Here is a 24,284-nt window from a genome sequence, read left to right on the forward strand (position 1 = left end):
CTCTCATTTTTCAGGAAATATTTAAAGATATTAACATCGTATAAATAAAACTGCGATCAAATTTTATTTTCAAATCCATACTTTAGCAATGTATTTCTTTAATATAAAATTTTTTGGCCCATTAAGTTACCATGCATTTTTATTCTGGTAGGCCTCTATAATTTAAACATTTTTACACTTATATATTTTTTCAAAAACTTTTTTAAGACGAAAAGAGTATAAGATTTTCCTCATATTGAGATGCCTAATGCTCCGGTAGCATAGAGGACCATTTGAGATGACCCAGGTTCGAATCTCAGCGTCACGGAGAATGGTCGTACGAATGATGGCATGCACTGACCAGAATGCAGGAATACTTTTTTCGTAGAAGTTTTTATTGAAATAACAGAATTTTCAGAAATAACAGTACTTATCTGGTGAACAAATAAGCATCCGCTTTTTTGAAGGAAAAAATAAACAGTATTTTTACGAGAAATAAACAGTTTCATGCTGATACTTGAGCTGACAGTTCTTTTCTGCAAATTTAAAAAAAAAATTTCAGCATTTTTTTTTTGATGATGCCCTTTTTTGATTATGTCCTTCCTTAATAGATAAGTTTAGTACTAACCATCCCTCTTAGCTAAAATGTTGGTTTTATTTTTATTAAATATTGGCAATATTGGCTTGGAATTTTGCGTGTATTTTTAGATCTTTTTTTGTAATTTTATTTTTATGTGCGGCGACTAACTGCCTTTCATCATTTTACCACTTTCATGGTCTTTTTTTCGATTTTAGGCCATTAATAGCCAATTCACCATTCTTTAATAATATTTAGTATGTCACACTAAAAGTATATTGAAATTACAGGGCTCATACTAAAATGAAAAAAAAAGTTTTAAGGAGCTATTTTCCTTCATTTGAAAAATATCGTCCATTTTCAGGACGCAAGATGTTTTTAAACTACCAAAACCTATATTTATGCAATATATGATCTTAAGAAGTTACAGGGGGTGAACAGAATAATGGAAACGTTGATACTAATTCGTTGATACGGATAATCAAATTATTTTATCACTTTAGAAGTGTTTAGATCCTATAATTTCTCCTACATACAGATGAAGTTCAAAGGATTGAGGGACAGACAATATATTATAAACCGAAAATAATGTTTTTAATCATTCTGTGCCAAAAAATATAGCAATAGTTTTGTAATTTGTGACAGTTATTTTGGTTTACTATAATTACCCAAAATTTCGTAATCCTGACTTAAATATTTATGGAGATATGGTCATTTTTATAAAAAATTGCTAAATTTGGATTACACTGCTGATGCACGCACAGACGATGTACTTTATATCGTAATTTAATTAAAAAAATTTCACAGTTTAACAACCATTGTGTGCTTTATTTCTATGAACTCTCATGTGCTGACTTATTTCTGTGAATTTTTTCACTTCCATACTTTCAATATGGGCTAATAGTTTTTGGAGTCATCAGATGTCAAGTTATATCAGGTTATAAGCGAAACAAGATACCACTTAAGCTGTTTAAGCTTAAGTTTTTTGATCTGAAAGTCTTACTTTAAAGTTCCCATTATTAAAGTAAAATTTTTAAGGAAAGAATTCTTAAAATTAATTTACTTCGGTAATTTTTTCGAATCATGCAGTTTTTGAACCACTCCATATATGTGATTTTTTCTCTAATGTGTTCAAGAAAAGTGTCATGTAGAATTAACTAAGCGGACACTGGAAATGCTGTGTCCATTGTAAAAAATTCTGAAATAGATTATGGTAAAAATTACTGGCACCCTTAGTGCATCATCTTCAAAATCCATTTTATTGAAAAATCCATTGTTACTGCAAAATTATATGTTTTTATTGTTTCTAATGCCATCTGCCAAATACCAGCAAATGTGTTATGTGAAACCAACCAATGCATATGGTGCGTTATCCTGTTTTCAGTGGCGCCATCTATTTCAAAGAACACGACTTCAGCCCCACACTTCCGTCACAGACTGTGTTAAAGTATGAACCAATTCATACATCCACAGATCGTAATTTTGACCTAAAACAGAAAACAATTTGTTAGAGTCCAGAGCTATTGATTTGTTATGGGAATTTGGAGGACTTAGTGCCCCGGCAGTGCACCAGTCGCCATTTGCTATACACGGGGAGTCTTCGCTAGTCTGGGATAGAGCTCACTGCTTCTCGGACATGGTTCCAACGCCCTACCAAACCAACAGACTATTTCGCCTCTAATAAAATTTTATGCATTAGTTTATGGAATCACTTTAATTTAACAGAATTATTTATTTAGTTACGGTGATTTAGTGATTTTACAGCGAAATATTTTACTGTGAAACGCACCAGCACTCTGAGTGCCAGTACTTTTTACCGCCATTAGTTTCAGAATTTTTTGCAGCGTAATTTAATAACACCATTACTGAAGCATTATTTTTTATGAAGTGTTTTGATTTAATTGTTTATATTTTTTTTCAGAATCTCTGCACCCGTTAGACCCTTTCAACAGATGAAGAGAAAAGCGGTTGAAGATATTGCTACTAAAAACAGCAAGAGTATGAAAAGAGATCCTGAAACAGAGAAACTTCAGCAAACTCCTAGGTGCCGATTTTTTCCGAAGTGCCGCATGGGTCAAAAGTGCCACTTCCAGCATCCAACCTGCAAGTATAATGCCGCATGCAGAAATCTGAAGTGCATTTACCGACACATTGGTCCCAGAAAAATAGAGCTCTTCGAGAACAAGGAGAACGAGCAACCCAACAGTTTCCGATTGCTGCTCGAGAAATTAGAAAAACAAAAACCTAATCCATACAAATGGGTAAAACCTAAAGATATTGGTGCAAAAAAAGATGTACCATAGACGCAGAAAATTGGGGGGTTAAATAGGTATTTTAAAGAACGCGATTTCAATTAACAAATCAAATCCCGTATCCATCTTTGCACGCGATGATAGAAGAGTACTCTCGGTCTCCGCAATGAATGAGGGAAATGTTATTTGGGTAATGTTGTATGAATTAGATTGAAGAATATATAAAACCAGATGTGTATAGTAAGTTAGTTTCTTTTTTAAAGATTTCAATAAATTTTTTGATTCTTATTTTTTTTGTACTGTAGTTATTTAAAAAGTTATTTTGTTTCTGATTTACTGCTTTATTTAAATTTTTTTTCAATTGCAAGATTTGATATTGCAGTATTTATTCATTTATCGTGAAAAGAGTTCATTAGCTAATCTCTCCTAGCTCAAGATTAACTTTCTTGCCACATTTAAACACACAGATTATTCAGTCTAGTGAATTTTTGCTTAGGATATATTATATTAATTCAGATCTGTAATAATAATAAATTTCCCGAGCCTTACATAGATGTTTGTTACTTATTTTAGTACTCATCAAATTAAAAAATGTCCCGTAAGCAACAGTGCTATAAGTTTAACTCTGAGATTTATTTAATGCTATATCTTATTCTTATAAAAACAAGTAATTTAAGGATAGTGTTTATTTTATCTGAATTAAAATAGAAGAATTTTTTAATGTTACGTATTCATTGAGAAATCAATCAATGAGTTGATATTATGCTTTGTTGTTATTTAACAATGAATGAAATCTCAGTTTTATAATAATCCAAATCTCTTTAAGTTACTTGTTTTAAAAGTATAAAAATTCCTTATCCAATTCACACCAAACTCTAGTGTAGGAAATTTGAGTAATGGAAGTTGGAATTTCAATTTTTTCAAATGTTACTTCAAGGGAAAAAAATTCCATGATTTGAGTTTTTATGTTTTTTAATTTTTTAAAAAAAAAGTATTAAAACGCAGCAATTAATATATTAATATAATATTTTTTATAAAGAATAATGGAAGCAGATTTTGAAATATTAATATTGCTAAAAAAAACTTTAACAGTTTTATAAAATTTAGTACAAAACTGACTATAAATGTTTATGAAATGTGCTGTTTGAAAATTCTGAATGCTGCATTAAGTGTTCAGTACTTTTGATACATTTTGAATTTCAACAAGCATACAAAGCGTAAAAAAATTAGATGTTTCACACAGCTACGGAGAGAAATTCATGGGATAATAACTCACACAAAAATCATCAAATTTAAGAAATTCTATTTGCGATTTGTAGGTTACTTTATAATGAATCGAAAACTGAATGCATTTTTTGATAAACTTTTATTTGTATGGGGCTATACAAAAAAGGAAAAGAAAAAACACATTACTGTTAAACTTATTTACGGAAAAATTTGGCAAACACAAAGAATTTAATCAACTTTTATGATTTTATCAAGAATAAAAACTTGTGAAATTTTCATTTATTCATTTGAAAGAAGTCAATTTAAGTAAGAAAAAAATTGTACACAATCAGTTGATCAATTTTGCTATTATATTAACAACAAAAAGAAACCTTATTTCCCCCCTTCTATTTTAAAGCTTATTTTCTAATTATTCATGGTATGACATTCTCCATACAAACCGGAGAGGCTTAGAGATCACCCAACCTTTATTTTTCATGTTCATTCATTTATTCAACAAAACAATACTATATTTTTTGCAACAAGGGTAGAAGATTCTTTAAGAACTATGCGTCAATAAGGAATAAAAGCAACTAGTGATTACTGATTATTTTGCGGATTATCCTACTTAATTAAAATACAAGTGTTTACTCTTTATTTAACTTTGATCAGTAAATTGAATAATTACTTGATAATTAGTACCTTTTCATTTTCTGCCTGTTTTCTCAACTTTAACTATTAAACCATATTTCCCAGATGTTACTTGAACAATAAGCAGGTCCAATTCTCCTTTTAGTTCGCTGTATTTGGCATATACTTTCATTCAAACACTAAATAATGCAATTGTAAGTTAATATTTTAATAGGGTAGGTCTTGGATATAGTTCAAACCAAAATAAAAATATTAAGAATAGAGATAGAAGAAATACTTATGCTTATTTTAAAATCTCATACCTTTATTCAACATATATTGAGCAAAAAATAGTGAAATATTGAAAACAAAATATCAGAAAAAAATTGTTTGAAAGCAAACAAGGAAGTGGTCATCTCTTAATGTCGAGGAGAGATGGTCGTCTAATACAGCAATGGAAAAATTGAATTTAATTTATAGAAAATAACACATTTCATACAGTTGATATGAAAAACTTAAAATAGGCTGTAAGGAATGAATTTTATCTCGAAAATAAGTAAACATAAATCTAGCAAATAAAATTTAGTGAGCAGGTTTAATCAATTACTTTAAAAAAAATCATATTTTGGGCAAAGGGTTTTAAAGCTTATAAATTTTGTCTGAAGTCATAGCATACATCTTACGCATTTCATCCAGTCATCGTCTCTTATGTTTTCTAATGTTTCTAATATTCTTATCTTCTATAAATATTTCTATATAAATTCTTATTTTCTTAACCCAAGACTTACCCAAGTCACCTCAGAGCAGAGTTAATAGCAAAATAGAAAATAAAAATTAGTTACGTTTATTACATGCACCTTTCATATATTTTCTTCATATAATGGAAGAGATACACATTCTCTTGATTCTGTTTTCATTATTACTGTTTCTCCGAATCAAAGAAAACCTCAATAAACTTTATAGAACTATTAGTAGTTGTTCAAAATTTATAAAATTTTTCATCCATAAAAAGTATTGTTTTGTACATATGCATATCGAGCTGTTTGTCCCCGCTAAATAAGTGAATCAATATATATGATTATAAGTATTATTTTTTCTCTAAATAGACAGAGATCGAAGCCAAACTAGCAGAATTAATAATTTAGAAGTCTTAAGTGTTAAAATGATTTAATTTGCGAAAAGTTTTTGACTTACACCCATTTGCGATTCTACATTTCTTTCTAGGTAACTAAAAATGTATGGTACAATTACTTTTGGTGATTATATAGCAACGTCATATATATAAATAGGTACAAATGAAAATTTATGCAGTTTAAAATAAAATTACTTCCAAGCTAAGCGTCTTACAAGTTAAAATGTTATTCGATTTCAGCAATTTGATATATCAAAAAAGGAATATGTTCAAAATAAGGTATTAAATATTCCTGAAACTGTTAACAATATTGTGATCTTGATTTCCTTTGAATTCGTTTTATCCAATTAAATTAATCCTAAAAAATTCACAGAGTCGAAAACTATTTTCGTCTGCACAGCAATGTATTTAAACAGAAAACTTTTTATAGCTTCTGATCAATTAGTAGCATCGTCGTGGATGATATTTTATTCGATTAAATGTAAAATAATATTTCGGAACAACATGGCTTTTTTCTAGATAGCAAAGTGTAAGTCACCCCCTCCTCCCAGTCAGTTCTAGATTTTGATTGCAGCTCATATTAGGAGAAGGTAAATTTTTTAATTTTTTTTTCTCCATTAGTTTAGGAAACATGGCCTGCAGTTATATTAAAATCGCCTCCTTGCCTGAACTATTGGGGTATTGCTACTCATTTTGAGTGTCAAGAATCCTAATTCATAGAAAACATTTTGCACAGAGAAAATAAGCATTTTTAAAGTTTAAGAGTTTTTTTTTGTTTTTAAAGAAGAAAAATTTTCAATTAATAAAATCTTTTATGGGACATGACATATACTGTGATGTATATACTGCTAAACTATTGAAAGTCTGAGTTTTGATGTTTCATATTCTTAAAGTTAAAAAGGCTCCTTCAAAATTTCTCGTTTTATAAACCCTTCCTGTAAAGAGATAAGACTGCCGATTTTAATAAATGATATAAAAGCTTTTTTTCTCTATTTCCATGCGTATTTTTAATAATTATTAATACGTTTTGTAAGAGCATTGATTTTATAAACTTTATTATTGGTTATGAACGGATTTCCCTGATAATTACAAGTTACAAAATTATTCTTATGAGATTTATGCAACAATTTAATTTTCACACATAGTTGTTTGTGATTGAAAAATAATACAAATTCAAATATAATCCTAATATTCGCAAATATATTTTTAATAAAATAGTAGTTTAAATGTAAATAAATAAATTAAGACTGTTTTGATAAAAAAATAACTTGAAGCAATAATTAAAACTTTTAACGATAAAAAAACTGAAAATTCCCCTAAATGCTTTATAAAATGTTGATGAAAATCACTACAATTGAGAAAAATTAATTTGGGTGTAATTTAAACGAAATAACTCAAATTAAAGGAAATTAACATTAAAATCATTAAATTATAGTAAAATAATGAAAAAAATATGGCATAAGATAGATAAGCATAGAATTATTTGTTAAAATTACAAAACATTTTCTAAAATTATAAATTTTTATTCAAATCATAATTATTCAAATCATCTTAAGAAAAAAAAATGTAATTTTAAAAACTTATGAGGGAGCTAACACTACAATTACTAATGCCAACTGGTATAATTTGAGTATCGTAAATTAAAATGAATTGTTATCGTATTGTAAATTGAAAAATTAAAATACGCATAAGTTAAACTGAAAATGTCATCTAACTTTAAAACCACTGAGAACTTATTAGTTAAAAATCATAAGAATATTAAACACAAATATTTTATAAATTTTTAATTAGACAATTATAATTATAGCAAATCAGAATATAAGAACTCTAGTTCAAAACTAGCATTAAATCTTTTAATAGTATGAAACAAAAATGATACTAAAAATAATACCAGTTACACACTCTAAAAAAAAATTTCTGTAAAAATCGTTGCATAATATTAATAAGAATTTAGTAATAATTAATAAATAATTAATAACATATCATTTATAACATAACTAAAATTTAATTAAATAACTACAAACTAAAATTATTAACTAAATTAAGTTGCAATTAAAGGACATTTATGGGTTTTAAAACAGCGTTTACATTAAGTGATATATATAGAGTTACTTTATTAAACTTGTGATAAATGGTCTGAAATTAACTAATTTGTACGTAAATCAAGAGTAACTTTTTGAAATATTTAGAAAATAACTAGTAAAAAAAAGTATTTTGCAATTAAAAAAAAAAAAAAACTCTGCATGGGCGATAAAGAATACTCCTCTAGCAACCCTCTCAAAGTTTCATTTTCGTTCCTCACCCCAACTCCGATTTTGACAACTGAAGATTGTTTGAGGATTAGGACCACACACACACGGAGGGGGGACTTGGTTTTGGGACGAGATAGCTGGAACATGGTACCTCACACATGTCAATGGGAAGAAAGACCTACCTAGAGGCGAAATCAGCATACCGTTAGCAGGGGGGGTTATAATTGAGGCAATTATTAAGCACAGTAATGAGAGATAAAATTCCCTTCATTCACTCTAATGTACATTTACCAGCAATATTTGATTAATTCTTAAACTATACTCCTAACACCTGTTCAGAGCAACAAATAAGCAAGAAATCCCTATTGAAGAGACCACCTGTCGAACTCTTATCTTCTTAACTGAAAATTTCATTTAGTTGGTGAAACATTTCTTAAAAATAAACGTTTTTTTTCTTTTCATTTCCGTACTTCTGTTTTATGCAATTAAGCGAGGACTGGTAACAACAAATCTATCTATATATATTTCTCTTACATGGCACCAAAAAAAGCCTCATTACAACTCCCCGAATGGCAACGTTAGAAAATCGACCAATGATTGCTGCTAAAAATGTCACATGCCAAATCTAGGTCAGGTGGCTCAACATATAGCGCTTTTAAAAACGGAAACAATAACCAGAGTGAGCATTGTCAGGCAGTTCTATTCAGATTCATGCCCTAAAAACATGATATTATAATTTAATGCCATCTAAATGGCACTAGAATAATTGTTACAAACTTGCATAATTTAATTGAAGCTAAACTGATTGATGATGATGAAGCAGGTACATTTTTCATTCCGAGAATACCTCTAATCCCCTCTGATAACAACATGCCGTGTTCTTTTAAGAGAAAAAAATTTCCTATTAGGCTGGCCTTCTCCATGACTATAAATAAGTCACAAGGTAAGACTTTTGAGAAAATCAGTTTAGTATTAACTAAACAAGTTTTTAGTCATGGACAACTTTATGTTGGCCTGTCAACAGTTAAGTCATTTGACAGCCTTTCAGTAATTGCTCCAAGTAGCCAAATCTATAATTGTGTTTTCAAAGAAATTCTAATTGCTTACTGTTAATTTCTTAGAGCTTGGCAGAAAAAAAATGTTTTTTGGAAAAAATTTAATTGAAACTTCTATTGGCAGTAGGCAAGGGGAGCTGCCAAAATCAAAACTCCCCGATTAGAAATACAGCATGGCGACCTCCACGTGGTATTTCTCGGGTAATGCTAACAGCCATGCATTTTAATTTATTGCATGTAAAACATCCTTATTTTGTTCTAAAATGTTATGTACTTTATCACAAATGTTAATTAATATAGAAATTGATTTCAATAATGCTGATCACCAAAAAATATTTCATTTGTCGATAAAACAAATTTTTGTGTTCTTGAAAATGAAAGACTTTTTGAGGGCTATTATCTCACAAGGAAAAGTTAGGGTTTAAAGTTTATATTTTTAAATAATAAAATTTTTTTCTAAAACTTTCAGAATTTCTTGCATTAACTTATTTATTACACACATTTAGTTGAATTTAGGTGAGTAACTGCAATATTTGATAATTTATTTTGCTAATATGTTTTTCATTTAGCTAATGTTTTGATTTTTTCACCATTTACAATCTAAATAGCTAATATACTTTTCTAAAAGCCTATAAAAACATTGATAGAATTCTTCTACATAAGTACAACACTATGTCTTTGATTATAATATACTATGTCTTGGTGCTAGAACACTGTGTTCATTGGCGAGCGAGCGTAGCGAGCCATGGTTCACGGCGTGAACCGCATAGGATTGTGTAACAATTATCGGGGGTTGACGAGCGTTAGTGAGCAGGGGGCGGAGCCTCCTAGTATTCATTTAAACGAGGAAATTTAACATTAGTTTTACATAAAGTGATTTGTTTTCTCTACATTTTATTCGTATAAGCAGTACTACTCTGTATATATATATATATATATATATATATATATATATATATATATATATATATATATATATATATATATATATATATATATATATATATATATATATATATATATATATATATATATATATATATATATATATATATATATATATATATATATATATATATATATATATATATATATATATATATATATATATATATATATATATATATATATATATATATATATATATATATACAGAGTATATATATTATATATATACTTTGAAAGCAAAGCCTATGGTTTCTAATTAGCAAATAAACATAGTTGACGGAAATTTTCTCAATAAACGTAGCTTTTTTTCAGATTTTCGGTACTTATTCTGAAAAGTTTAGTCAAAAGAGTTGGCCCTTTAATATAAATTTTAGTGTTTGCATATTTCGTTTGATCACGGGAATTTTTTTAGCGCATTAAAAATTTTGCCCACATTTATAAAATTTGTTAATTCAAAGATGATTCCTTATTAAAATATTTTTTTAAAACTACGTATTATTTTTTTGGTCATATAATTTAAATCATCTATAGTTTAAATTTTTATTTATAAAATTTCACAATGACTGATGGAACTTCCATTTCAGCAAAATTGATGTAGTAATCGATTACTTACATTAATTGTTAAAATAGCAATTTTTTATAAATAAACAGCATTGAAAATAGCAATAAACTGCATTTTTCTTTCGCAAGTAGGAATAGTACTTTTTGGAAGGTAGTTGATCATTTTTATTCCCGTATGTATGTTTATGTCTAACTTTATCCCGTATGTCTAACTTTAGAAGTAGAATTTAAGATCTTCCATTTTGCCCTTTTGCATGCAATATAACATATAAAAAAAAGGCATTTTTAAAAAAAAACATGCCGTAATTGTCATATCGAGCTTTCACTGTACTCTTTCGATTCAAGTTCTAGCTAATTCAGTTTTTAGCTAATTTTCAAAATCTCGCTAATTATTTAAAAATACAATGCTTTTAGGTATAATAAAACGGGCATAAAATACGGGGAACTCTAATTTCATATTCGGAAAAAAAATTAACTTTAAAAATGGACAGGACATTTTTCTTTACTCTGATAGATAAGGAAACTGATGCTTCACAATTCTAGATTGAGAAAAGTATGTATTTTACAAGCCTTTGTCAATGAACCCATCTTTTAAACTTTTTGACTGAAAAAGATGATTTGAGTCAGTCTGGGGGGTTATTACTAAATCATTTTTCTCATTTATGAAGCAGGAAACTGCCTTTTGTACTTTTAATATGAATGGAAAGTGTCTTTGTCCTTAGGTATAATAAGAGGTGTGACAATAACAATGTGGAGAAGAATGTTATCTCAAACAATTTTCTACCTTATGGGGGTGGTCGTCAATTCACAGGTGTTGTTCTGAGAAATTTTTATTTGAATTAACTCATTTCCGAGAAAATAAAAGATATTCTTGAGGAGACTGAAGCAGGAGTGATTGAATTTCTCTCCTTACTTAGAATTCGTTTAACAGATGAGTAATTTTAAGAATGAGACAATCGCTTTTCTTTAATTTTTTTTATTGGAACTAATTAAATGTCTTGCTAAACTCAAAGACTTTTAAAAAAGAAAGTTTTCTGTTTTATATCAGTTTTTATAATTTCTTCAATTTATTACTGGTCCTCATTTAACACTTTCTATAGCTTATCTCAAGTTTTGACCACACTCCTACCGAAACTTCTAAGAACATATTTTAAACGCTATAGCGACCCATATTATCATGGTCAAAAATCTAAATAGAATTTAAAAAAAGTGAGGTTATTTAAAGAAAGTTAACTTTGTGTTAGATTTCACAACTTAACTATTTTTTTGCGCTAATTAATCAACTTAGTCAAAGTCAGAGTACAAAACTCTTAAGTTATAATGCGTGAAAATCTGACAATTGCATAAAAAATATTTAGACTGCTTTTTTTTCATGTACACTGCATGAAACCAGGTACATTTTTAATTATGTTTCGTTTTTTTTATGCATGTTTCGTCAAATATTGCAAATATAAGCTAAATTGTTTCAGTGATATAGTTGCTAGGGTAAAATGTTTGGAATTGTATACTTTATTTGAATCATTTGTAGCCTATAGTATTATCCACAAAGTTATTTTCGAGGCGAAAATGGAATGAGCCAATAAAAGAAGAAAATAGGAAGAGAATAAAAAAATTGAATCAAAAATTTGACTTTGCCGTAAGCAGTTTCAAAATTTCACATTATTTTTCCATAAAATTCTCGTTTTTAGTGCGAGGAAAAAATTTGCAAAATAATAAAATAAACTTCAAAATTAAAAATAATTAAAAATGCATTTAAATTACTTTAAAGATATTACTAAAAATTGTTAGTCTCCTTAGTATCTGATATTATCTATATAAATTTAGACATTGAAACAAATTTTAAAGCAGGAAAAAGTAATAAAATAGAATATATGTGTGCCTGGTAGACAGTACTTCTTCAGGGAACACACGGTCAACAAACACGCATGAGTCGTGTTGCAGGAACTTAAGATTAAAAAGTAGCGAATGGGAGCTCCAAAAGTAGCGGATTCGAACATTTTGTAGCCCAAAAATAAATCATATACGTATATATATATTAACAAAATTAATATCACAGCATAAATAAAGTGTAAAGTTTCCCATGTTTTGAGTGCTCTAATTTATTTGGCTATATTTCTGTAAAACAGCGCCGTTTGCCAGAAAACACTAAAATTATAATAACATTGGATAGCTCGTTTTTCTCCAGCTTTTTTATGTGCAAAAATCAGTCGGAACTGTCTTCGATATTTTAATGTTGGTGCGGTCTTTGAGCTGCATAAGAATACTAAGAGGTTTCGACCTCAGCTCGCTTCGCTCCCCAACCTCAAGAACCTTAATTACTCGCACATAAAAATGTTCTCACTAGCTAATTTTTTTTAAATAAAAATTATCTCGCGTTTCGAGGAAATTAAAAATAAGACCTAACAAGGACCCAATCTCCAACAAGAAATTCAGAAAAGTTCAACTTCATCGGCCTGCATCTGTGTGTATTTAAAAATAAAGGGCAAAAAATCTTTTTTTGATAAGCAAAATAATTTATTTAATCATTTCTGCTCTGAAGTTCGAAACAATACAAAGTACAAACATTCAGCTCGCAGATGAGAAATGTGACTTTGCTTTTCTTTGTAACATCATCAATAATTGTTTCAAACTCGATTGAGAATAGTTTTGATAGTGATTTCGTGAACAAATGAATATTTTGATTTGGGCCACGTATGAAACAGTATTTTAAAGCGTCTACGAAGCAACAAATATTTTTAACAACTTTTTTTTTTCATTTATTGTAGCCGTAACATCTGTTGTAAAGTTAGATTTGCACTAAATGCTTGTAAATATTTTCTTTTCTCGCAGCTCGCTGTTAAGTTGACCATTTCTATAAGTTAATCACCTATCTAAGATTTTGATGATCAAGTGCAAAACTGGTAAAAATAATTTATTATCATTTTTATAAGATAACTTCTCTTATAAAACCATCAAATTGTAGTTCCACTTCTGATCAGTTTACGCTAGTTTCACCGTAGTAGCTTTAATAATTTTCTAAACTCCTTTTATAACACACAGTGTTACCGTGTTTATCATTTAAAGTAATTATCTTTCCTAGTTATTTTGCAATTACTATAAATGTTTCGAAAGGTTTAAAATGTTGACATTTTCGAATTAAATAAAATTGTCGTTATTCAATTTTCCTGATCCCTAAGTGCATTATGTTTCAATTAACTTAGTCATTTTTATTCATAATTTCATTGTTATAGTTAACTATTATTAGAAATTTCATAGTATATATTTTTGTTTTAAAAACAAAATCCATCTTTTGCGTTTCATCGTCATCATTGGGTGGGCCTTGGCCTTCTATGAAATATTGCTTAATGCCGTTCTCCTTGATTCCAATTCTGATTATCATTTGCGTTTGGTAATACGAATTTTATTTTAATATGATAACTATCCAAAACTTCCTTTTTATTTGTTTCATTTGTTTGTTTCATTTATTTATTGCATATTTGGCAAAATGAGGTGAAAAATAATAACTTTAGCCATAGCAATACATATTATAGCTTCCTTTAAAAAAAATAATTTCATCATTTACGACGGGCAAATCTAAGCTCTCAGCGGCGCGACAGCCCCAGAGGGCCAAGGCCTACTGTGCCCATCTCAGTTTTCTTGACCTTGGGCTCTGGGGTGCAGAAATCTAAGCTCTTGAGAGATATAAAAATTTTCCTATTTTTCGTGCAACTGTGAATAGATGGTGATTTACAAAAGTGAAATGAATTCACTAAAAAGCATTTAACAGTACGATATTTTTTGGAAACTCATCGTCATTCACAACAACTATTTTCATTCATCAGGTTTAATGACTTTGGATTTAATTTTTCTGTGTTTCAAAGCGAGTAACGTGATTTTTTTTTCTCCAGAAGATAAACGATTAATAATAGTTGGAGTTAAAAAACATTTTCCCCATCATATTCTCCGTGCATTTTTCCACATATATCTTTGCGATTTCCCGAGTCTACGATTTGAAACATAAACATGGAAAGATTATAGACTCCATCAGTAAAACATATCAAGAATCCAAAACTAAAGCGAGAACGTTTTCAACAACAACAAAAATGCCCTTTTTAAAAATGGTAAAGAAGCTGCAAACTTTCAGAATCATTTTATAATGGGAAGGGAAAAAATTAAAAAATATATATATATTTCAGTAAGGAAAAAAAGTAGCGCATATTTAAGATTTGTAGCGTTCGAAAAATAATAAGTAGCCCAAAAAGTAGCAAGTAGCGAAAATTCAATTTTCAGTAGCGGGGAGTTTTAAAAGTAGCCCAATCCGCTACTTGCAGCCCAATCTGGCAACACTGCGCATGAGCCTTTCTGTTGTCAGTGGAAAAACCAAAACTGACACTGCCCCTATCCATATAAGCTATCTTAGAAAATTACAAATTACATAAAAAAAAAAGAAGATCATTTTCAATAAGGCGGAGAATAATATCAAATCAAAGGTGTTTTAAGATTTTATTCGCAAAAATTATATCTCTTAAACACAAATATTAATGTTGGAGATGAACTTTTAGATAGTACATTTGAAGACTTTTTTTGAAGGTTTATATAATTTATAAATTGCTTCAATGAAACAATCCGCAACTTAATTTCATTTTTACACAAATATTCAATGCTGCTTAATTGAATTCTAATAATAACTGTTTTTTTTTTAAATATTTGAACCAAATATTGAAATTTTAAAGGATTGTGACAAAATTCTGTAATGTTTTTTGAGCTTTTTTGTACTTTTCGTTTGGCATAATTAGTCCCAAAGATATGTCATTCTTGCAAAGAGTAATTATCATTGATAAGAGCTTCAAAGTATATAATACCCTGAATGATTTCTTATAGTTTGTATGTTGCATGAAAAGAACTGTGTGTGCGTGGGGGGGGGGGGGTTGTGACTTGACACGAATGACAATAGTTATGATTCAGTGTCCAGGTTTGACCAATGGGAGATATCTATCAATTGTTGCAGCAAAAGTACATAACTGCTACTTTAAAATTGTAGTCTTCATTTCGGTGCTGTACGTTGAGTTAGTGATGTAGTTCGTTGAGTTAGTGATTTGCAGAAAAGTGTAGTTACTTTACTTGGTGTAAAATTGGTTTAGTGAATTTTTTAAGATTTCGATTGAAGATTTTGTGGAAAACGCATTAACGCAGGATCATTAACGATGTCTTTGCTCAAGGATATTAAGTAAGTTTTTCGTTATTTTTTACTGATTTATTTATTGATTAATTAAGGCTTCATTAATTATTGATTAGTTTACTTATTGATTAAATAAGGCGTTCTAATTAGAAAAATAAATGTTTCTTATGGTTCATCTGCGTCTGAATAAGTTTTACTATTTGAAATTTTCTAGTATTTAAAATTGTTGAATATATTTGAAAATAAACTAGGAAAGTAAATATTAAATATGACTTAATGTAATTTTAATTTAATGTAAGATTTATTTGATTTAATAATTTGTTTTTGAACTCCTCCAAAAGTTTTTCTAAGTTTAATTCAGTTTATGGATGAAATGGTTTTTGGTATTTAAAGTATTTACTTATTTGTTTTATAAATTATTTTAATTTGTGGTATCAGGTATTAATTGATTCTGCATTGAAATGTCAGAAATTACATTTAATATCTGATTTCTCCCACTCTTCCTATTAATACTAATTTGTTTTTGTTCTCCTGAAAGTGGTTTTTAGTTAAACTTAATTAAGTTTATTGATGATGTGGATTTCGCTATTTTAAATATTTTTTAATAAATTTTATTCTGTGGTCTCAGGAATCAGTTGATTCTGCAACGAAGCCCCAGAAATTACTCTAAATATCTCAATTTTTCCTTGCTGTCTTTTTTATTACCTTTTCTTGCGAAGTAATTGCGATATAATGTAATTTTGATTAAATAATATAAGATTTATTTGATTAAATTATTTATTTTTGACCTAACAAACAGTTTTTAAAGAAATTTTATTTATCTAAGTTGATTGCTGAAGTGGATTTTATTATTTAAAGCACTTATTAATTTATTTTATGAAATATTTTATTCTGAGTATCAGGAATCAGTTTATCCTGTATTGGAGAGACAGGAATTACTCTAAATGTCACAGTTCTTTCTCTCTCCTTTTTAATACTTTTTTTTAGCAAAATAAATGTGGCATAATGTAATTTAATTTAAATGTAAGGATTTTTTGATTAAGTGATTTGTTTTTGTACTCCATGCAGTGTTTTCGAATTAAATTTTGTGTAGTTAAATACTTAAATGTATTTCGTTACTTATAATATTTGTTACTTTATTTTATAAAATATTTTATTCCGCGGTATCAGTAATCAATTGATTCTGTATAGAAGCGACAAAAATTACTTTAACTATTTCAGTTCTTTCTCTGTCTCTTTTGATGCTTTTTTCAGCGAAGTAAATATGACACAATGCAATTTTAACTTAATGTCAGATTTATTTGAAGAAATCATTCGTCATTAATGCTCCCCGAAGAATTTTTTATTTAAAATTTAATAATTAAAATGATTATAAATGACAATTGTTTTGAATAGAGAGCATTAATTCATTAAGAAGTTTTTTATACTGCAATTTCTGTATTTTTTTTGCACTTAGGATATTTAAATGAAAATTGTCTGTCAGAGAAGGCATTACCTATTCAAATTTAGATTTTCCTATTTTGCTTTTCCTAATGAAGGGAAAGAAATATATTACATCTATTGATATAGATTAGAGGAAAATTAAGTCATTTTTAATATTTTGGAAGAGTAGAATAGTGCATGATTTTTTCTTCTTTAATATGAATTTTGTTAAACAATTTAAGACGATGGTTTGTTAAGAGATTTATTTTTTTCTCTGGCTATAATTGTATAAAATAACATAGTTTTGTCACAGTCAGTAGTAGGCACTCCTGTAGTTGCTGCAATGCGCGCATTGACTACTTTGTTTTGGTTTAGTACCTATTTCGGGAAAATGGTTCAAAGTTACTAACTTCAGAATTAATTTTGCTACTTAAAAAATGTGGTGATGTTAAAATTTTGTCAAATATCTTTTTAGGAATAAAATTTCTTCATTTTACATGCGAAAATGGATAACAGAATAAGTGGTTACATTGCGTTCAAAAAATATAGTTTCCTTACTTTAGAAAATTAATGGGTTAAAAGCTTATAAAAATCAATCTTTTTTTACAAATTTATCTTTTATGAAAAAAATAGTAATTTTTAATCAGTGACATTAAGATATAGAAGGGGATTTAATCCCTTCATCATTTATTTAGCTGCTTATGAATAGAAATTTTTGATCCAATTACGTCAGAAAATATTAACTTACGCCAAATTTAATTAGATTTTTTTGTAATTAATAATGAAAAATTAACTAATATAATATGTGATTTTAATTTTTAAAAAATAAAATTTTCAATCTTAGTTATTTTCCAAAATTTAGTTATAATGTAAAGAAATTTCAAAGAAAATATGCTGGTGTAAAAGAGAGGCAAAATATATACAGATATAACCACTAATTTACTGATATATCACGTACTACAGGAATAGCCCTATGTATGTCTTTGGGCTGTGAAGTACTGTAGTGAAGGAAAAGGTTCTCATCTTCACGGATGGGTTTTACTGATTTTGGGACGATATTATCGTTTGTCGATATTACTTTTGCGCTTATACTTTTTGATATTCATCGTTTGTTGATATCTATCAATATTTAGCTTATGATAAGATTTTTCGTATATACTAAATATCGTTAGAATATATTTTAAATATCGTTTTCGCTATAAACTAAAATTATCGATGTTTCACGATATGTGTATTGATACACGAACTATTAGCTCCGAATTTGGCTGTAGTGATGATAAGTGAGTCGTAAGTTGAAAGATTTATCGTACACTGTAAAGATTAACTTTACAGAACATAAATTTATTTTTAACAGGACAAAAAACTGTTTAAGAAACTGTTTCTGTTTTCAACTGTTATCCGCTCACTGTAAAAACTTCCTGTTATTTTTTGCATACATTCTCTGTATATTTGCAAATCAGTTTTTCCCACTGTATAATCACTCTTCCTTTTTAAAATCATTTTACGATTAAGTATAGAAAGTAGTAGAGAAGTATCGAAAAATATTTGCTCTTATTTTTCAGGAAATATTTAATGATATTAACAACGTATAAATAACACTGCGATCCAATTTCATTTCTAAATCGATACTTTAACTATTTATTTCTTTAATATAAAATTTTTTGGCACATCAAGTTACCATACATTTTTATTCTGGTGCGCCTCTATAGTTTAAACTTTTTTACGCTTAAACTAGTTATTGAAATAATATATAAGATGAAAACAGTTTAAGATTTTCTTCATATTGAGACGCCTAGAGCTCCGGTAGAATAGAGGACTCTTTGAGATGACCCAGGTTCGAATCTCAGCGTCGCGGAGAATGGTCGTATGAATGGTGCTCTCGGCATGCACTGACCACAATGCAGGCATACATTTTTCGTAGAAGGTTTTATTGAAATAACAGAATTTTCAGAAATAATAGTACTCATCTGGTAAACAAGCACCCGTTTTTTTGAAGGAAAACATATAAACAGTATTTTTACGAGAAATAAACAGTTTCATGCTGATACTTGAGCTGACAGTTCTTTGCCGCAAATTTAAAAAAAAATTTTCAAATTTTTTTTGACAGTTAAAACTGTTCCAGATAAAGTATTTAAGAAAATGAATATAGAAAGTACAATTAAAATCTTTTTCACAAGATTATGTCCTTTTTTGATAGATAAGTTTAGTACTAACCATCCCTCTTTGTTTAAATGTTGGTTTTAAATTTATTAAACATTAATAATATTGGCTAGGTATTTCGCTTGTATTTTTACTTCTTTTTCAGCAATTTTATTTTTATTTGCGTCGATTAATTGCCTTTCCATCATTTTACCACTTTCATGTTGTTTTTTTTCGATTTCAAGCCATTAATAGCTAAATCACCATTCTTTAATAATATTTAGTATGTCCCACTAAAAGTATACTGAAATTACAGGGCTAATATTAAAATAAAAAAAAAGTTTTAAGGAGCTGTTTTCCTTCATTCGAAAAATATCGTCCATTTTCAGGACGCAAGATGTTTTTAAACTACCAAAACCTAAAATTTTGCAACATATGATCTTAAGAAGTTTCAGGGGGGAAACAGAATAATAGAAACACTTTTATACTAATAATTTCTTTTTCATGTTCCTCAAAAAATTATCTTATTCGTTGTTACGTTGATACGGATAATCAAATTATCTTATAGGATCTAAACACTTCTAAAGGAATAATTTCTCCTACATATAAATGAAATTCAAAGGATTGAGGGACAGACAATATATTATAAACCGAAAATAATGTTTTTAATCATTCTGTGCCAAAAAATAAAGCAATGGATTTGTAATTTGTGACAGTTATTTCGGTTTACTATAATTACCCAAAATTTCGTAAGCTGACTCAAATATTTATGGAGATATGGTCATTTTTATAAAAAATTGCTCTATGACTTTAAAATTATTAAGTAAAATTGGGGAAGACTCCTGATCATTTTTGGGCTTTATTTAAAAAAGTACAAAAGCTACTTAGAAACTGCTTGGAACTTTTTACGTTTTTAAGATATTCAAGTAAGACTTTTGATTAGTTGTCAAATAAGATCCACTACAAAATTGTGAAAAAAGAATGTAAAATTTTCCTCGATCATGTGCAGTACAAAAGAAAAACAACTTTAATTACTCATATCTTGTGCAGTTTTAAGCGAATTTTAAAGCAAACATTTTGTAATTAATTTTAAATTTCTCTAAATATTTTGATTAATTTTATTGAAGTTACAGGAAAACAGCGTAAGACAAAAAAACAAGTTTTTATAATAACTATAATAACTATATATCTATGAATAGGATTACTAAATTTTGTGCAACCATTGTATATGAGAACTGAAATATTTCAAAAAATACAAATTTATTGTTACACTGTTTGGTATAGGGTGTTCAAAAGCAATTTTTCCCGTTTGTTTTCACCATTGTCAGTCCCTCAATCCTTAAAAAAGCCTTAAAGTTTATTGATATGTATGAGAAATCACATGATTTACACAATTCTAAAGTTATAAAATAATTCGTTAAGTATTTTCGAAGAAATTATAAAAAAATGTTGCAGTATAAAAGTGTTTCCATTATTTTGTTCTTACACTGTATTATTACAGATGCATTATAGATGTTATAGATTTTATTAAATTTACTTCATGCAAAGTAATTAGTAAATGCATTAATGGATAAATTTTTTTTTTACCAGGACCGTAAAATAGAGCTGAGAAAGATAAAACTTAGAAGATAATATCTCAATTTAGCTTATGTTGGAAAAATATTTATGACTCATAGTTGAATTTTTTAAATTGTTTTTAAAAATCCGAAATTTCTCACTAATGAGTTTAAAAGATTTATATCCATTCAACTATGCTTATAACGGGCAAATACTCCATATTCTGTACACTGTAAGAGATTTCGGATCAAATTACGGTATAAAGTACCGCCACTCATGGTGCCGATACTTTTTGCCATAAAATCCACTATTATACTGGAGCATGTTACAGAGCAAGAAATTTGATATATCGTAATTTTTGCAGTAATAATTAACGTAAAATCACTTTAATTAAATGAATATTACTGTAAGATTTTTAAGTATCTTATTTCATGGTAAATTTGGATTGCACTGCTGATGCACGCACAGACGATGTACTTTATATCGCAATTCAATTAAAAAAATTTCACAGTGAAACAACCATTGTGTGCTTTATTTCTATGAACTATCATGTGCTGAATTGTTTCTGTGAATTTTTTCACTTTCATACTTGCAATATGGGCTAATAGTTTTTGGAGTCATCAGATGTCAAGTTATATCAGGTTATAAGCGAAACAAGATACCACTTAAGCTGTTTAAGCTTAAGTTTTTTTTATCTAAAAGTCTTACTTTAAAATTCCCGTAATTAAAGTAAAATTTTTAAGAAAAGAATGCTTAAAATTAATTTATGTCGTTAATTTTTTCGAGTCATGCAGTTTTTGAACCACTCCATGTATGTGATTTTTTCTCTAATGTGTTCAAGAAATGTTTCATGTAGAATTAACTAAGCGGACACTGGAAATGCTGTGTACATTGTAAAAAATTCTGAAATAAATTATGGTAAAAATTACAGGCACCCTAAGCGCATCATCTTCAAAATCCATTTTACTGTAAAATCCATTGTTACTGCAAAATTATATGTTTTTATTGTTTCTAATGCCACCTGCCAAATACCAGCAAATGTGTTATGTGAAACCAACCAAGGCATATGGTGCGTTTTCCTGTTTTCAGTGGCGCCGTCTATTTCATAGAACACGACTTCAGCCCCACACTTCCGTCACAGCCCATGTTAAAGGATGAACCAATTCATACATCCACAGATCGTATTTTTGACCTAAATCAGAAAGCGATTAGTTAGAGTTCAGGGTAACTGATTTGTTATGGGAACTTGGAGGTTTTAGTGATCTGACAGTGACATTTACTATTCACGGGGAGTCTTCGCTAGTCTGGGATAGAGCTCACTGCTTCTCGGACATGGTTCCAACGCCCTACCAAACCAACAGACTATTTCGCCTCTAATTAAATTTTATGTATTAGTTTATGGAATCACTTTAATTTAACAGAATTATTTATTTAATTACGGTGATTTAGTGATTTTACAGTAAATATTATTGCAAAATTTGCATTATATAAATATTGTCCCGAAAACTTTTACTGTGAAACGCACCAACACACTGACTGCCAGTACTTTTTACCGCCATTAGTTTTGAAAATTTTTACGGCGTAATTTAATATTACCATTGCTGATACATTGCTTTTTTTATGAAGTGTTTTGATTTAATTGTTTATATTTTTTTCAGAATCTCTGCACCTGTTAGACCCTTTCAACAGATGAAGAGAAAAGCGGTTGAAGATATTGCTACTAAAAACAGCAAGAGTATGAAAAGAGATCCTGAAACAGAGAAACTTCAGCAAACTCCCAGGTGCCGATTTTTTCCGAAGTGCCGCAAGGGTCAAAAGTGCCACTTCCAGCATCCAACCTACAAGTATAATGCCGCATGCAGAAATCTGAAGTGCATTTACCGACACATTGGTCCCAGAAAAATAGAGCTCTTCGAGAACAAGGAGAACGAGCAACCCAACAGTTTCCGATTGCTGCTCGAGAAATTAGAAAAACAAAAGCCTAATCCATACGAATGGGTAAAACCTAAAGATATTGGTGCAAAAAAAGATGTACCATAGACGCAGAAAATTGGGGGGTTAAATAGGTGTTTTAAAGAACGCGATTTTAATTAACAAATCAAATCCCGTATCCATCTTTGCACGCGATGAAAGGAAGAGTACTCGGTTTCTGCAATGAATGAGGGAAATGTTATTTGAGTAATGTTGTATGTATTAGATTGAGGAATATATAAAAGCAGATGTGTATAGTAAGTTAGTTTCTTTTTTAAAGATTTCAATAAATTTTTTAATTCTTTTTTTTTGTTTCTGTGGTTATTTAAAAATTTATTTTGTTTCTGATTTATTGCTAAACTTTCCAATTGCAAAATTTGATACTGCACTATTTATTCATTTATCGAGAAAAGAGTTTATTAGCTAATCTTTCCTAGCGCGAGATTAACAATCTTGCCACATTTAAACACACAGATTATGCAGTCTGCTTTTGCTTAGGATATCTTATATTAATTCAGAACTGTAATAGTAATAAATTTCCCGAGCTTTACATAGAAGTTTGTTACTTATTTTATCACTCATCAAATTAAAAAATGTCCCATAAGCTACGGTGTTATAAGTTTAAATCTGACATTTATTTAATGCTATATATTATTCCTATAAAAACATTTTATCTGATCCCGTAGTTTAAGGATAGTGTTTATTTTATCTGAATTAAAGTAGAAGAAATTTTTAATGTTACATATTCATTGAGAAATCAATCAAGGAGCTGATATTACACTTTGTTGTCATTTAACAATGAATGAAATCTCAGTTTCATAATAATCCAAATCTCTTTAAGTTACTTGTTTTAATAATTCCTTATCCAATTCACGCCAAACTGTAGTGTAGGATATTCGAGTAGTTGAAGTTGGAATTTAAATTTTTCCAAATGTTACTTCAAGGGAAAGAAAATTCCATGATTTGAGTTTTTATGTTTTTTAAATTTTTTTAAAAAAAGTATTAAAACGCAGCAATTAATATATTAATATAAAATTTTTTATAAAGAATAATGGAAGCAAGTTTTGAAATATTAATATTTCTAAAAAAACTTATTAAATTTAATACAAAACTGACTATAAATGCTTATGAAATGTGTTGTTTGTAAATTTTGAATGCTGCATTAAGTGTTCAGTACCTCTGATACATTATCTGATACATTACATTTTGAAGTTCAACAAGCATGCAAACTCTAAAAAGGTTAGATACTTCACACAGCTATATAAAGAAGTTCTCTGGTAATTTATGGGATAATAACTCACATAAAAATGATCAAATTTAAGAAATTCTATTTGCGATTTGTCGGTTACCTTACAATGTATTAAAAACTGGAATGCATTTTTTTATAAACTTTTATTTGTATGGGGTTATACGAAAAAGGAAAAGAAAAAACACACTATTGTTAA

General features: G+C 28.6%; 1 protein-coding gene across 4 annotated transcripts in view; it reads left to right on the plus strand.

Annotated features, from left to right (window-relative positions):
* Positions 1–24,284, plus strand: part of LOC107447130 (uncharacterized) — a 68,380-nt gene that overhangs the window by 2,812 nt on the left and 41,284 nt on the right. The window contains exons 1-2 of one of the 4 annotated variants that reach the window (XM_087166061.1): positions 15,578–15,798; positions 22,527–23,128. The exons of 1 other annotated variant lie outside the window; for it this stretch is intronic. In XM_087166061.1, the coding sequence (XP_087022187.1) occupies positions 15,776–15,798; positions 22,527–22,908 (405 nt within the window). In that variant the 5' untranslated portion in view covers positions 15,578–15,775 and the 3' untranslated portion in view covers positions 22,909–23,128. Of the gene's footprint in view, positions 1–2,477; positions 3,048–15,577; positions 15,799–22,526; positions 23,129–24,284 lie in introns of those variants that run through there. 2 more of the 4 variants (XM_087166064.1, XM_087166065.1) reach the window with 2 other exon arrangements.

This window comes from Parasteatoda tepidariorum, chromosome 6 (assembly GCF_982258835.1).
Source record: "Parasteatoda tepidariorum strain Cologne lab strain chromosome 6, Ptep-v5.0, whole genome shotgun sequence".
Taxonomy (NCBI): Eukaryota; Metazoa; Arthropoda; class Arachnida; order Araneae; family Theridiidae; genus Parasteatoda; species Parasteatoda tepidariorum.